The sequence below is a fragment of the Heliconius melpomene genome, chromosome 8 (assembly GCF_056956725.1).
Source record: "Heliconius melpomene rosina isolate 202511_hmr_F chromosome 8, ASM5695672v1, whole genome shotgun sequence".
Lineage (NCBI taxonomy): Eukaryota > Metazoa > Arthropoda > Insecta > Lepidoptera > Nymphalidae > Heliconius > Heliconius melpomene.
In genome coordinates, this window is record NC_140396.1 from 3,720,427 (window position 1) to 3,734,698 (window position 14,272).

General features: G+C 32.8%; 4 protein-coding genes across 5 annotated transcripts in view; 2 read left to right on the plus strand and 2 right to left on the minus strand.

The window, feature by feature from the left end:
- Positions 1-468: 468 nt before the first annotated feature.
- On the minus strand, positions 469-4,907 carry LOC146536711 (CXXC-type zinc finger protein 1-like). 2 transcript variants are annotated; one of them, XM_085189737.1, is made up of 10 exons: positions 4,725-4,907; positions 4,492-4,613; positions 4,249-4,412; positions 3,948-4,071; positions 3,490-3,597; positions 2,800-2,983; positions 2,083-2,280; positions 1,611-1,817; positions 1,090-1,337; positions 469-645 (listed from the first exon to the last, which is right to left on the minus strand). In XM_085189737.1, exons 1-10 carry the CDS (start codon positions 4,752-4,754, stop codon positions 540-542), a joined length of 1,491 nt encoding a protein of 496 aa, XP_085045863.1. In that variant the 5' UTR covers positions 4,755-4,907; the 3' UTR covers positions 469-539. The 2 variants fall into 2 exon arrangements, with proteins under 2 accessions (XP_085045863.1, XP_085045862.1); XM_085189736.1 differs by having other exon boundaries at positions 2,800-2,986; positions 4,725-4,905.
- A 248-nt stretch (positions 4,908-5,155) lies between these two features.
- Positions 5,156-7,888, plus strand: Wdr92 (dynein axonemal assembly factor 10). The gene is made up of 6 exons (XM_085189739.1): positions 5,156-5,547; positions 5,652-5,779; positions 6,092-6,309; positions 6,599-6,721; positions 7,045-7,157; positions 7,626-7,888. The coding sequence occupies exons 1-6, from the start codon at positions 5,264-5,266 to the stop codon at positions 7,831-7,833; spliced, it is 1,074 nt and encodes a 357-aa protein (XP_085045865.1). The 5' UTR covers positions 5,156-5,263; the 3' UTR covers positions 7,834-7,888.
- A 377-nt stretch (positions 7,889-8,265) lies between these two features.
- Pli (E3 ubiquitin-protein ligase pellino) overlaps positions 8,266-14,272 on the minus strand; it is a 47,449-nt gene continuing 41,442 nt past the window's right edge. Inside the window, exons 9-10 of the mRNA XM_085189738.1 lie at positions 13,708-13,849; positions 8,266-13,468 (exon numbers count right to left, since the gene is read on the minus strand). Coding sequence (XP_085045864.1) covers positions 13,723-13,849 — 127 coding nt within the window. The 3' untranslated portion in view covers positions 8,266-13,468; positions 13,708-13,722. The remainder of the gene's footprint in view (positions 13,469-13,707; positions 13,850-14,272) is intronic.
- On the plus strand, positions 11,401-12,207 carry LOC146536714 (uncharacterized). Its single transcript, XM_085189623.1, has 2 exons — positions 11,401-11,775; positions 11,929-12,207. The coding sequence occupies exons 1-2, from the start codon at positions 11,401-11,403 to the stop codon at positions 12,205-12,207; spliced, it is 654 nt and encodes a 217-aa protein (XP_085045749.1).

The window sequence follows — 14,272 nt, forward strand, 5'->3', positions numbered from 1 at the left end:
TTTTCGTTATTATATTTTAAGATGATTTTACGCTAACGTAGCTAGATTGTCTAATTTAGATCAAATTTCTTTAAGAATTTCTTTTTACAAGCTTTTTTATTTTGTTTTATTGAAAAAAATAAGGAAGCTAGTCGTGGGGACTGTAAAAACGAGTGACAGGTTGTGAATTCCATTTCCACTCGAGGAAATTAAATATTTAATATTTTCATTTCTTCGCTCTGGTGTTGAGGCAAAAGCGCGGCGTTGAGTTCCATGACACTCAACACGCAATGCCACCAGAATGGATTGTAATAAATAAAACTGTTTCCACCATCGAAAAGAGAGGAACGGACTTTCTTAAAACCAGATTCCTCCTGCCCACCCGGCCATATGTGGTATATAGCATCAAGATATATAAATGTGCCATATAAGATATATACGTAAGATCTGACTCAAACTCTACGATAAAAGGTAATAAAAAAACCAATATTGTCATAAAAGCGAAATATTTATTTATTATTTAAATCATCTTTTATACATTTGGTTTTGTTTTTTTGTCGTCATGACCCCTCTTTATTCTTGCCAGTGGTTTCGTTGGCTTTTGTGATACGCTCCATCACTTCGTGGTTGTACGTGGAGTGAAGCATCAAACCTAGGACTCCGGCCCTAGAATAATATGACAGAACCAAATTATTAGATTGCATTATGTGATATGCTAGTTGTCTCTAGCAATTTCGTTTGCATGAACCTTATCATTTACAGTTATTTTTTGTAGTTCTATTAAAATTAAGTTATATTTGAATTATTTGAATTTCCACAGCTAAGTAAGAAAAGCCTCCACTAAAGCCTGTAAAGTGCAAGAAAAGTGGCGAATCTGACAATACCTGCTGGTATCCCACTAAGTAAAATAAAAATAAAACACGCAATATGTAATGACTCGATAACTTAACTGCCGAGGGTGGACCGAAAAGTGGGGGACCGAGTGTAGTAAAAGGAAACGCTAAGTTTCCAAACACTAGGTTTCCAGGTTCCCTTTGCCTACCCTGCCGTAATCGGGATAATCGGGCGTAACCTAAAGAAAAAGAGAAAAATCTATAAAAAAATACCAACCTAGACGCCATAGCCAATCGTATACTTCTTTCTTGTTCCACTAGCTCGTCCAACCTAAGCCACTGTCTAACCCTCTCCATGTCAATCTCAGCTCGGCGTAACTTTTCCCATTGGTAATGTTTTAAGCAGGACTTCTTTGGAGCCCTACAGAACTCCCCAGTAGGGTCAAACACGTTTCGAACCAGTGGACACCCGCATACATCTGTATCACTTACTTTTGGATCTTTGAAATGTTCTGGACACATTACCTAATTTTTTAATAAAATTTATTAAGTTATAAGATATAATCGTACAGTACATAGGGGGGTCGACAGTCGTGGCCGCCCCGAAGTTAGCTGTGGATGGCCACGATTCGTCAACGGTACTGTACGTTTAGTATACAGTGTTAATAGTTTGAAAACCCATATACAGCTTTTAAGTTATCTCACTTTTAACGTAAAACTTCATCGTGCAATATCATATTTTTATGACCACTACCTAATCTTAAATAAATTATATAGATAGATAATATAAATACTAACCCGTAACCGCTTACAATAGGTCCCATTGATAGGATTATAATAATCACAAAACATGCTCTGGCCTTCAATTCTCGTACGATGTCGACTACCGAAAGAGGCCTGCGCTTCGTACTTTATGAAACATTTCTCCATATGTTTGACCGCAGTGCGCGAGTGTATCTCGTGGCCGCAGGTGATACAATACATCGAGGTCTCGTCGTCAGCTTCCTGTAAGAAGAGTTAAGATAAGGGTTCTTACTTTCTTTCTATATATATTCTTCCTATATATATTCTTTCTAGATATAACACTGTATTCTGCATATAAAAGTGTTAAGATACTCCGTTTTTCACTCCGACACAAATGGTATTGCATGGTGAATGAATGGTGAAACTCAACTCGCGCATTTGCCTCGGCACCAAATCGATGAAATAAAAATATTAAATATTAATTTCCTCGAATGGGAACCCACAATCTGTCGCACCGTTACGTTACCTTCTCGTCGCCGCTATCAATGCGCGCCTGTCGAGCGCGCAGCAGCAGCGCATCCAGGTCGCGGTGCTGCGCGTCGAGGGCGCGCAGTGCGGCCTGCGCCCGCGCCAGCGCGCCGCGCACCACCTCCAGCGCCTTGCGGTTGCGCTGCTCCGACGCGCACGGCGACAGCGACCACTCCTGGATACGCTGCGGCAGCACCTGCAACATCGAACATTGTATTATAAGATATCCAAAATAAAAATTTAACCAACAGTCACTTACATAATAATGAAAAAAATAGAAATTATTCACTATATTGTCATTTGATATCTAAATGTAATTTTAAATAAAAGTATAAATATTTACTTGGGTTAATAAATAGATTGTAATTTCACAAAGCTGTACGATACTTTAATATTAAAGAATGAACATTAGTAAACATCATTTCTTAGTGGAATGTACTTAATGCTAAAGCTCGCCGAAAACTATATCGTCATTTAAATACAAATATAATAGTTGTAGGTATTTTTCGATGTCCACTGTCTAAACCTAATATTGAGACTAAATTCTTATATAAGTTTAAATATTAATTATGTCTAGTTTACTTTGTTATCATTAGGGGTTTTGAGTTTGTCTTAATGAAAGTAGAGAAAATAAAAATATTTCATTTGCTCCAATTCAAACCCGTAACCATCGGAGAGTTGAAAAATAATATAACATAACTGCATTTCACACTACCTGGTATATTCTAGCAGTAGCGAGCCTCATGCCACACTGTGTGGAACAATACTTGGAGCCGTAGTGGGCTGCTCTAGAACAATGCGGTCCATAGCACTGCCGGGGCTCAGTGGTTTGCAAATGCGATATGGACTCTTCAGGCTCGTATACTTCACGTTCGTGATGCTTTTTCTTTATACGATTGCTGCTGTAATAGAATAATAATAATTATTATTATTTATTGCATGGATAATAAAAATAAATAAAAAATAGAAGTTTATTTTTATAATGAAATCAGGGGCATACTGTGGTAACGAAGCAAAGCCCAACGCTGAGTTTCGCCACTCAACACGCAATTCGTCATGAATTTGGCAGAAAGTGTCTTAATGGGAACGAAGTCTTGACACTAGGTTCCCAGGTTCCCTCTGTCTACTATAGTGTTTAAAATGACTAGATTTATAATTTGTCATGCAGTACAGATAACATAGTTAAGGCCATTTTTTTCCCTGGAGACAAGAAAAGTTTATTAGATATTAGTTTTCCCACTCAAGACACCTGTCTCGAAAAATTGGAGAATGCAGTGTCTTCATATATATATATATATATTCTTCTTCATATATTCTTTTTCTATATTACTTATATATATTAGAGTGGCAATATGAGTGGCTTTAGCAAAAACAAAGAATAAAACAAACTGAAATAAAATAATACCTAGACACCCTAGATGTCTTCTTATTTTTCACACAAACTCTTTGACGACATTTCAGTTTTAATTTGTTAGTGCCCCGGTATTTATACATATCTTCACATGCTTCACAGCTGAAAAACAAATTTACATGTAAAAAATACTTGATTTCTTTTGTTAATATATTGATTCCTTATAACCATTCTCCAGTCCATATAGCACACAAAAAATTACATAAATATTAATAAAAACACTAGCAGCCAATGCGCTGCATATAAACATATTACTATAAATACAATCATTATGGATTTCATAACTACTTAGGGAGATTGAATTATTTTCATTGCCTTGCCAGAAAAGACACTGAGGGCTGGTGTAATTTCTGCTACTTAATAAGCAATATCTCTTTTTTTTATTTTCTGCCAAATGCATGAAGAGGCATTTTGATTTGAAGAAATATAAATATATTTAAAAATTAACATACTGTCCACAATCATGTGTCTGCAGACATCCAGAACATTCTCCGCATCCATCCTTGGCTGGCCTCTTTGAAGACTTATTTTCAGAATGATCTTTCTCTTTACGTTTTTTCTTTCTGTCATCTCTACCTGAAGTAGAAAAGGGAAATTGATTTTCGTTAATTTTATTATTCACCCTCTTCAGTTCTCGAGTTTTTGCAGAATTTTAGAGACATTACCTACTTTAGATTTTATTATTTTATATACAATATAATAACATATTATCCAATTAAATGGCTAGAAAAAATAAAATATGAGAACTGGTACCTGAATCCCCATCATTTTCTCTCTTTTGAGGCCTAAACCTAGTTTTGAGGGTTGGATCTTCCTCACGGCACCGTTCGCAGAAATAATTTTTAATATATTTGGCTTCTCTTTCAGATATATTTATACAATCCCCGTGATACCATTCCTCGCATGCATCACAAGCTCTAAATCATATGAAAGAAAAATATTAAGGTCGAGAAACTTTTATTTCAGCGTATAAGTCGAAATGTAATTCATACGTACATCATGAAACGTGAACTATCAGATGATCGGCATATACAATAAGCTTGTCCAGCTTGGTTAAGCAAAGAAGTAATTTTAGATTGCCGTTCAGGAAGATCAAACTGCTTCGCAATATCAGCTTTCTGAAATTTAAATAATTCTAATAATCGCGTTAGATATATTTCCTGTCTGTTATATTACGAGTCAGGAGTAATACTTCTATAAAATAAAGATCAGTAGAGAATAGCACTTACACTTTTTTTACTATATTTCTTGTCACTCATTTTCGAAAATATAAAAACTCATATATTGTAATTTCAACTATTTAATATAGAAGACAACTTAAATTTCAGTAATAATATTCAATAATTTCAATAAGATTAAGAATGCTCGCTGAAGAATGATCGCTGGTATATCACAGATTAAATGAAAACAATACAAAATGCAAATGACACTAAACATGATATATGAGTGCACAGATTATATAAAGAGCTACAGATTCAAAAGTACATAATTAAGGCTAGCAACTAAATTGTTTTGCCCCCAATATAATATTACCTACGCCGTTTAATTTATTAGAAAATGTTTATATATTTAAATTCTTAAGAAAGTTACAAATAAAATAGAGTATAAAGTGTGGCCATAAATTTACTTATTAAAAACCTAAATCATTTCTGAACTTAAATTTTGACAAGTTACGTTACCATAGTAACTGGTTGTTTATTTGCTAGGTTATGTTTGAACATAAACTAATTATTATTTCATCCTTGAATAAACTAATAAACATACTATAATGGATAATCAAGACACTCCTCAAATTATTACCCATATAGAGCATAATATAAATCATTGTTTATTTGACTGCAAATGGGTGCCATGTTCGGCTAAGTTTGTTGTCATAGGTTCTTTGCCTAAAGGAAGCGGTACATTAGAAATTTTCGAAATAACTTCTGGTGAACTAAAAAAAGTAAAAGAAATCGAGAGGCCCAATTCATTTAAATGTGGTACGTTTGGAGCGAGTAGCGATATAGAGAGAAGACTGGCTACTGGCGACTTTAAGGGAACATTGGAAATATGGTTTGTTTTCTATACTTATACTTTTTTATTATGAAATTATAATAAATATACTCTATATAATACAAAATGTACTCGCTATTTTCATTATTATATATATTTTTAAGGGATCTGGAAAAAAGTTGTCAATTGTATATTACCAAAGAACATACAGATATCATAAATTCCATAGATGGTGTGGGAGGAAATGTTTCAAACTGTGGAGCACCAGAAATAGTCTCTGGCAGCAGAGATGGTAATTTAGAATGAAATCTTTTATTAATACTTATTGTTGAACTGAAGCAATAATTTTACACAATTATTTCTTTATGATATATCATGTAATCAATACAATCTATTAATTGCATGTGTATCCTATTTCATATCTAAATGCTATATAATCTTTTTTGGAGATTTTTGTGGCATAGCATGGGCACCACCGTAATTGTATCGTAATTGTTACCGTAATTGTTGTGGAGTCAATTCCCACTTAGGAAATTATCCTGATGTATCCAAAATACAGTGAGAAGCTAGAAAAGGTGTTGTTTTATTATTTAATTTAAAACAGGGACAGTAAAAGTTTGGGACCCTCGTCAAAAGGGTAAACCAGTAGCAAACATGCATCCAGCTATGGGTGAAACTAAGAGAGACTGTTGGACTGTAGCATTCGGTAATTCATTTAATGATGCTGAAAGAATTGTTATAGCTGGCTATGATAATGGGGACTTGAAAATGTTTGATTTACGAACTATGTCATTGAGATGGGAATGTAATTTAAAAAATGGAGTAAGTGCTATATATATTATTACTTAGTTAATGTTTATGTATCATTTAAGACCACTGTGAGGACTGATACAACAATGTTTAAGAGTTCACACGATAGATACGATAGATAATGTTAGGTTTCATCTCATTTGGAGAAATTAATCATATTTATATCTTGTGGCCTCAGTCTTAACAGTGGATTCTGGATTGTAGCTAAATTTAAAATTTGATAATTCATATGGCCTTTACAAAAATGTATAAATATTCTTTAATTTTTTTTTTCTCTATTTTAATACATCATTCATTCCAGGTGTGCTCTACAGAATTTGATCGCAAAGATATACCAATGAATAAACTAATTGCAACAACACTAGAAGGAAAATTTCATGTTTTTGATTTAAGAACACAAAATCCTACAAAAGGATTTGCTCAGGTTATTTATATATTTACAACTATTTTTGTTATTTTTTTTTCGTCATTTTAGGCTAGACAAAATGAAAAAAAAAATTGTAAAAAATAGAGGCTGTCGTGACGCAGTGGCCCAAGTGTGTGATTGCAAACGCGGACGGTTGAGGTTTCGATTCCCACTCGAGAAAGAAGCATTTAAGATTTCCATCTTCCTCTCTCTGATAAGCCAAGCGCGTCGTTGAATTCCGCAACTCAACATGCAATGACTATTTGGCAGAAAATAGAGAGAAAATAGCGTGAAACTTAGTCTTAAATTATTGAAATTATTTATTGAATGGTTTCCTATAGGTATTGCACAAATCGTCTAAAAGCGGCACAATCTGGGTAGCAAGACATCTTCCACAGAATCGAGATCTGTTCATGACTTGTGCTGGCAATGGCCAAGCTTCATTATGGAAATAGTAAGTAAATATAAAGACTACTATGTACATTGCTATACAGATATTTATTTTTTCTTTCCCATTGGTACCCACCCTGGAAATTTTACTAAGAAAATTAAGAATAAAAACGCTATCTACATGTCTTTATTAAGTACATCTTGGTGTAATTATTTTTATGGTAAAAATACTGAATGTAATAAAAATAATAAAAAAAAACAGTTTATCTTCATGAAAGATAAGGATCTTTAGGATATAAGAGAAGGAATCTTTAGGTATTTAACCAGAAATGGTATTTTTTCTCTCTCTAGTATGAATTGAACATCGAGTCCTACCACTCAACTTGCTATGCCTCCACAGAAAGTAAGGACAAAAGTGTTTTAATGGCAGGTTTGCCCTTTGCACACTCTGTACATTACTGTGTGGGGGGGGATACAGCATGTAACTAAAAAGATATTCATTCATAATTTTTTTTCTCAATTGTCTTTTTAGTGAATATCCAGAACAAAGATACAACGTCGACTCGCAAGGCGTAGCCACAGGCGTACCAGGTAAACTGAAACGGCTACAACGAATGGTCATCAGCTCTCAACCTATCAACGCTTTGGATTGGAACAAAGACCACCAAGGTCTTGCCGTGGCGACCGCTTACGACCAATATGTCAGAGTTATTGTTACGACTAAACTTAATTTGCAATGAATAATGTTAAGGTTAAATTTAAATTAGTTTAATAAAATATATTTAATTCCTAGTCCCTTAGTTGTTTTATTTATAACTGATTAATTAATTAACTTGTTTTTTTTTTATATATAACGAGTAAAAAGTATTATTGATAAAAGACAAAAACATTTTTTTTTACACATCTCCCGTATATGAAACGGAGAAAGATAGATCTAATTTAACGATCCTTTGTTCTCCATACTTACTGGCGGAACACAACACCATGCTATCTTCACACTTCACGTGAAAATAAAAATAACTAAAATATTGTCTTAATAAATATTATTACAGATAGCCCCTTCGTTTCATTTTTATATAATTCTACGGTTTTTTCGATAAATGGCATAAATCGTTTAAATATGATTCTAAACAATAACAAGGTAGGTAGTTTGTTGTAAATAAAAGAGCATGTCAATTTTCTAACTCAAAAGAGCATTTTTATTATCCTAGCACTTATTATAAATAAAATTAAGGCTAGCATTCAGTTCTTATTTAGACTAACGTTAGAACAACAGATGTATCGTGCTTCCAAACTAAATTTCTCAAATCCACGGTGGATAGAATTTTCTCTAGAAATTAGTTTAGAAATACAAGATCATCAACTATAAGTCGCTACACTCCAAACGCTGCCATGCTTGTGACGGGAATATAATATAGCTACTGCGGAAAAACAATACAATTAGTTTGATTTGGCAATATCTAAAAAAATCAAACTTTAAAACATTCTACAGATAAAATACACTTATTTTATATAAGGTTGTATTTTGAATTATAATATTCTTATATTCTCGTCAAAAGTATGGAAGGCATCAACACGTCCTAATGAAAATAACGCTACAATACAACGAAACGCAATTTACAACACATGTATCGAAGCATATACATAAATATTGCTATTACAAGCTACAGGGCTTTGAATTTAACACACGCTTTAGTCTGTATAAATTACTCTTTACTTTAGAATAAATTGAACTCATAATAATTATTAATATTTATTATATATATCAACCAATTTTGGTCCGTAACGAGACTTGCGATATACATATATAATAATATACAACATTTTTAAATGAACATACAACGGTAGGCGTGTCAAATCTATTATTAAATACCATTCCGTTAACACTTTACGCCTAAAGATATAATATTAGTATTCGTCGATCATTGTCATATATTTGTGTAATACTAACTAGTGGATTAAAATTGTACAAAAACTAAATGTCTCGAACTCGATAAGCCAATATCGCTATGTCTATAAAACTTACATTATTTATACAATTGTATGAAAGCACGTCGTGCGATGATATATTTAATCGCTGCTCGACGTGACGATGTGAGATCGACGTGAACGGATTCTACGAACAATTTTCGAACTAAGTACTCTGTTTTTATTGAAAAAAGGTATCAGTTGAGAATTCTAAATATCTAAAATCGAAATTAAAGGCATAGACACTCGGTGAATTATCAAAGTAAAGTGCAGGTTTTATTAACATAGCCCAAGTCACCTTGGAGATAGACGATTATGAATGTTGCTAATTGAATGATAAAGAAAACTCAAATATGAACTAAGTAAAGTATTTTCACGCTGTATCCCACATATGCAAGGTAGGCAGAGATAACATAGTGTTAGGACACTCCGTTCCTCACACACCATACACTCAATTTTCGAGAGATTTTTTTTTACTAGAACCAGGACATGAAAATTATTAATCCCTTTGGGTAGAAATCGAACCCACATATACATACTCACACAAATGTTGTTACAATTTTAATATATCAACATTTCATAATAGACATAGAATTTTTGAACAAAATATACAACTTAAGGTAAAGAAATATTTATAATTTCACATTCATAATCGCCCTATATTTGGTGGCATCGTTATGTCACATGCGCCTTAAATATTGTTCACAAACAACTAACACACTAAGCCTTTTTTACATCTTGGACCAAGATTGGATCACCAAATAGACTGACATGTGACTACGTGTCAATTGAAAGATAGAGGTATAGTGATTCCGAATTGTTTTGTTTTTTAAGTTATGTCCCTTCATTCTGAGTTTGTGATATATAAAATTCTTTAGTAATAAGTCATGTTCACATTTTCCATCCAGCTTTGGTCCAATATGCGTGAGGCAATAAGAAACAAACATAAATTAATTTATCAATATTTACATTCATTTATCTTAGCAAATACGTTGTTATTTCATTGTCTGCCAGACACATTTCTGTATAAAACAGTCGTCGTAGGAAAATATTATATTGAAATGTTATAATATCGTACGAGTGTGTAATGAGTGGTATATCTCTATACAAGTTTGTACCGCGCGCGCGCGTACTCGTGATGCTTTATTTAATTTTGAGATATGTTCCACTACTTTGATTTTTTGTCACTTATAGCATGGATAGGTAACTAATATGTGCATAATATATATAATTTTGGTAGGTATCAATTCACGGGGTCTTACAAAAGCGCCCTCAAAAATATATAATAATAGCCTTATAGACAGCCACCTTGAATTTAAATTTCATGAAGATATATTCAACAAATACCTAGAAAATAAACATTAACGTTAAAGATTGTTTCCCTCATATCTCCTTACTGTAAAGGTTGAAGACAAAAAAAATAGTGTGTGTCTATTTTAGATAAAAAGCAATATCCAAAATAATTCATTAGAAGCCAGTGCATCTTTCCCAAATTTCAAGATTATGTCAAGTTTACACATTATCGTTACAATTACGTTATAAAAAATATTTAAATATAAGAAACAAACAATAAAAAAGGTCATCATAGTCAAAATCGAACTTAAAGTACCCCCTAAAATTATTAAATGAAGAACAAATTACTTAACTTTTCTATAAGTGAAACCGCCTCAATAATAGAACCAAATAATTTTCTGCGCTATAAATTGTAGGGATCCATCAAAACATTTCATAAGAGTTTCATATATACAATTTGGTTCTGCAAAATAACGAATCGCCTTCCTTTGGATTTCACAAATCGAAGATAAGTCTCTATTTTTGCTGGTAGCTGCTATGTACACATTATTTAATTGAATCTCTCCATCGCTTGAGCTTTCCAAACAGTGGAACTGCCTTGGTTACTTGTAGCAGCGGCGATCACTGACTATTTCATCATAATCATTCGAACCACAACGGCGTGGTAAATATTTTATGAACTACTAAATAAATTTCTATTTCGGTAGACAATAATCGTTCGCACTCATAAGCTTTACTCGCTGCGACCAATAGTCGCCGGGCTTTGTACACTAGGCCGTGTGTCTTTTCAGCCATCTAAACGCACGCCGCCGCCGTTACTTTTATTTCACTAACAGTTTATATAGCGTCGCAGTACCACTGGGCGGTATGTAGCACAGCTGGACTTCCACGGGAACCGTTATATATAATAATAAAATTAAATTAACCAGTCCGCTAATTCACTTGGTACTGTTGGCATAATCGTTTTACTCTTTATACTAAACGAACATTCCTTTTGTATAATCGCTGTTTGAACAGACCATGTACCAATCTGTCCAAATAAATATATGAATACTAAAAAGAAAAAACACGAAGAAATAATGTCTCTAATTTATAACTATAATAAGATTTGTTTCTATGTAGAAGACCAAAAACGCTCACCTCTATTCATAGAGATGAGCATTTTTGAGAATGAAACGATTATGTCAAGTGAATTAACGACTAGCTTATTTAATTGGATTATTATTATATATAACGGTCCCCGTGGAAATCCAACCGTATTGCAGACCGCCCAATGGTACTGCGATGCAATATTAACTGTTAGTGAGGTTGATGACTTTATTAAATTAACGGCGGCGACGTGCATTTTGGATGGCTCAAGACAAACGATCCAGTGTAGAACGTCCGGCGACTATTGGTTGCAGGAAGAAATCTTACGAGTGTGAACTATTATTGGCTACCGAAATAGAAATTTTGTATAAACCGTGTTCTCCACCAGAACCTGTAATTCCACGAGTGTTCATAAAATATTTATCACGCCGGTGTGGTTCAAATGATTACGATGAAATAGAACAGGCTGCCACATTCATTTGCAGTTGCTGTGCAACGAATACCCGTCAGTGATCGCCGCTGCTGCAGTAACAAATGCGGTTCTACTATTGGGGAAAGCAATGGAGAGACTTAATACAAATAATGTGTACATAGCAGCTACCAGCAAAAATAGAAACTTATCTTCGATTTGTGAAATCCAAAGGAAGGTGATTCATTATTTTGCAGAACCAAATTGTATATATGAAACTCTTATGAAATATTATGAACGAGCCCCACAATTTATAGCGCAGAAAATTATTCGTTCTATTATTGAGGCGGTTTGACTTATAGAAAAGTTATGTAATAGTTTATAATGTTCTTCATTTAATAATTTTAGGATTTATTTTTTGTATTTCTCGCGAGATTTGTGTCACATTTTAAGATGTTATAGCCAAAATCCTTGCCGAGTTATTACACGTACATATATCGTCACCGCAATGCAAAAACACTAGTATACTGGTGTTCTTTATATTTCAATGTTTAAAAAAAGTACAAATTGGCTTAGCAATAGTAATAATCAAAGGGAGAAAAGGGTACTGTGTACAGTCCACGCAGTTCATTTCGCAATATAAAACATAAATTGAATGTTTTGTTTATATTTTCTTTTTTGTTTTCTTATAAACTTAATATTTTTATTTAGTTATCATTATTTATCTATATTTTAGTACATTCCAATATACTTTGTCATTTTCACTATGTAACGACGATATGTAACGCAAAATGTATAGAGTACAATAAAAACCTATTCCCAGCAATAATACTGTGTACAAAACAGCCAAATTATAAATTTATTTCACAAAAAAGTATGTGTGAACGTAAACACATTTAATTTTAACATTAAATCGGCTTAAACTGTGTTCGTATCATTGTTAACTTTATCAATGAAATAAATGCAGCCATTTACAAAGCTTATAATATTTTTGTCATTTTATTCCATTATATAATTTACATGTCAACAAAATTTCAATATTTATAATAAATATGTAGATCGCTAATAATACAGTAGTGTTATTAAATATATAGAAATATTTGCATCCAGTTCAATTAAATTATATAATGGGGATTCGAAATAAAGTAAAAAAGATAATGGTTTTTCTTTTTTCAGAGAATATTTTTCTAAATATTTTGAAACAAGGGTCACAACTAGTAAAGTAAAACATACATACATATACATACATGTATATATAGTATAAAAAAAACAGTAAACACCAAAAAAAATATACAAAAATGGTGATATTGAATCAAATATTATAGTTATATAATTAATCAGGATAAAAAAATATCTCATGTATATATTTTTCCGTGGAATAAACAAAAAGAAAGAAGTCATAAAAGCCCATAAATTGTAAAACAATGAGATTCCTTAAATATAAAAGGGGGTAATTGTGAATACATTTATGATGGTTCATTTAAAAAAAATCACGACTATTTGTAAAGATACTAACACAAAATATGTCACACTGCATTAACATCTACTTTAATATATTTTATATCACTTTGTAGGTTGTAGGTTTACAAATTATTATTTTAGACGATCTGCTTAACCTGTAAACAAAACAGGACAAAATTAAAGATCTGGTGACATTTAAATATTAATATATTTTCTCATGGTAGATATTTTCCAGAGTGACCTTGACTTTAATTTTAAATTTATTTTTATTTTTTTTTATTTTTCGGGCTTAATTTATTAGTAAAAACTGAGAAATGAGCATCGGACCCTTCCCCTCCCTGCCCTTCCCCCATTCCTACGCCCATGTATACGTGTTCTAAATATTGGACGTTACCTTTGTTTAGGAGATTCAGTCGAGGTTGTCCTGGAATATGAGTCGTACATATCCAGGCGTGCCCTGCAGCGGCGCGGCGCAGAACGGACAGATCGCGTGGAACCCGTTGGTGCCGTGCGGGATGTCCACGCTCGCCCAGTACCTGGTGCGTATTGTATACTTTTATTAACTTTACTGCGGGATACACTGCTTATTGTGTGGTAGACCAAAGAAAATAAGATTGATTTCGAGCTATGTAGAAATTCTTCTCGTTCTCAATGAGAATGTATAGCTCAGTTGGTCAGAGCACTTGGACCGTTGTTTATACATATTCTTAATAAGTATCTTTCTTTCCTAGACTTTCTTAAGAAATTATACTTTAAAAAAATTAAAAATATATATTTTCTAAAAATAGTATTCTCTCTCGCTAAATCGAAGTAATTATCTTTAGGTTCTTAATAAATATTAATCTATTATTTACTTTATTTATATAGTTGTATATTGCAATTATTTGAAAATCTCAGTGAAAAAAATTGAACTTCACACTGTATCACGCACAGAGCAAGGAAGGCTAGAGTAAACCTAT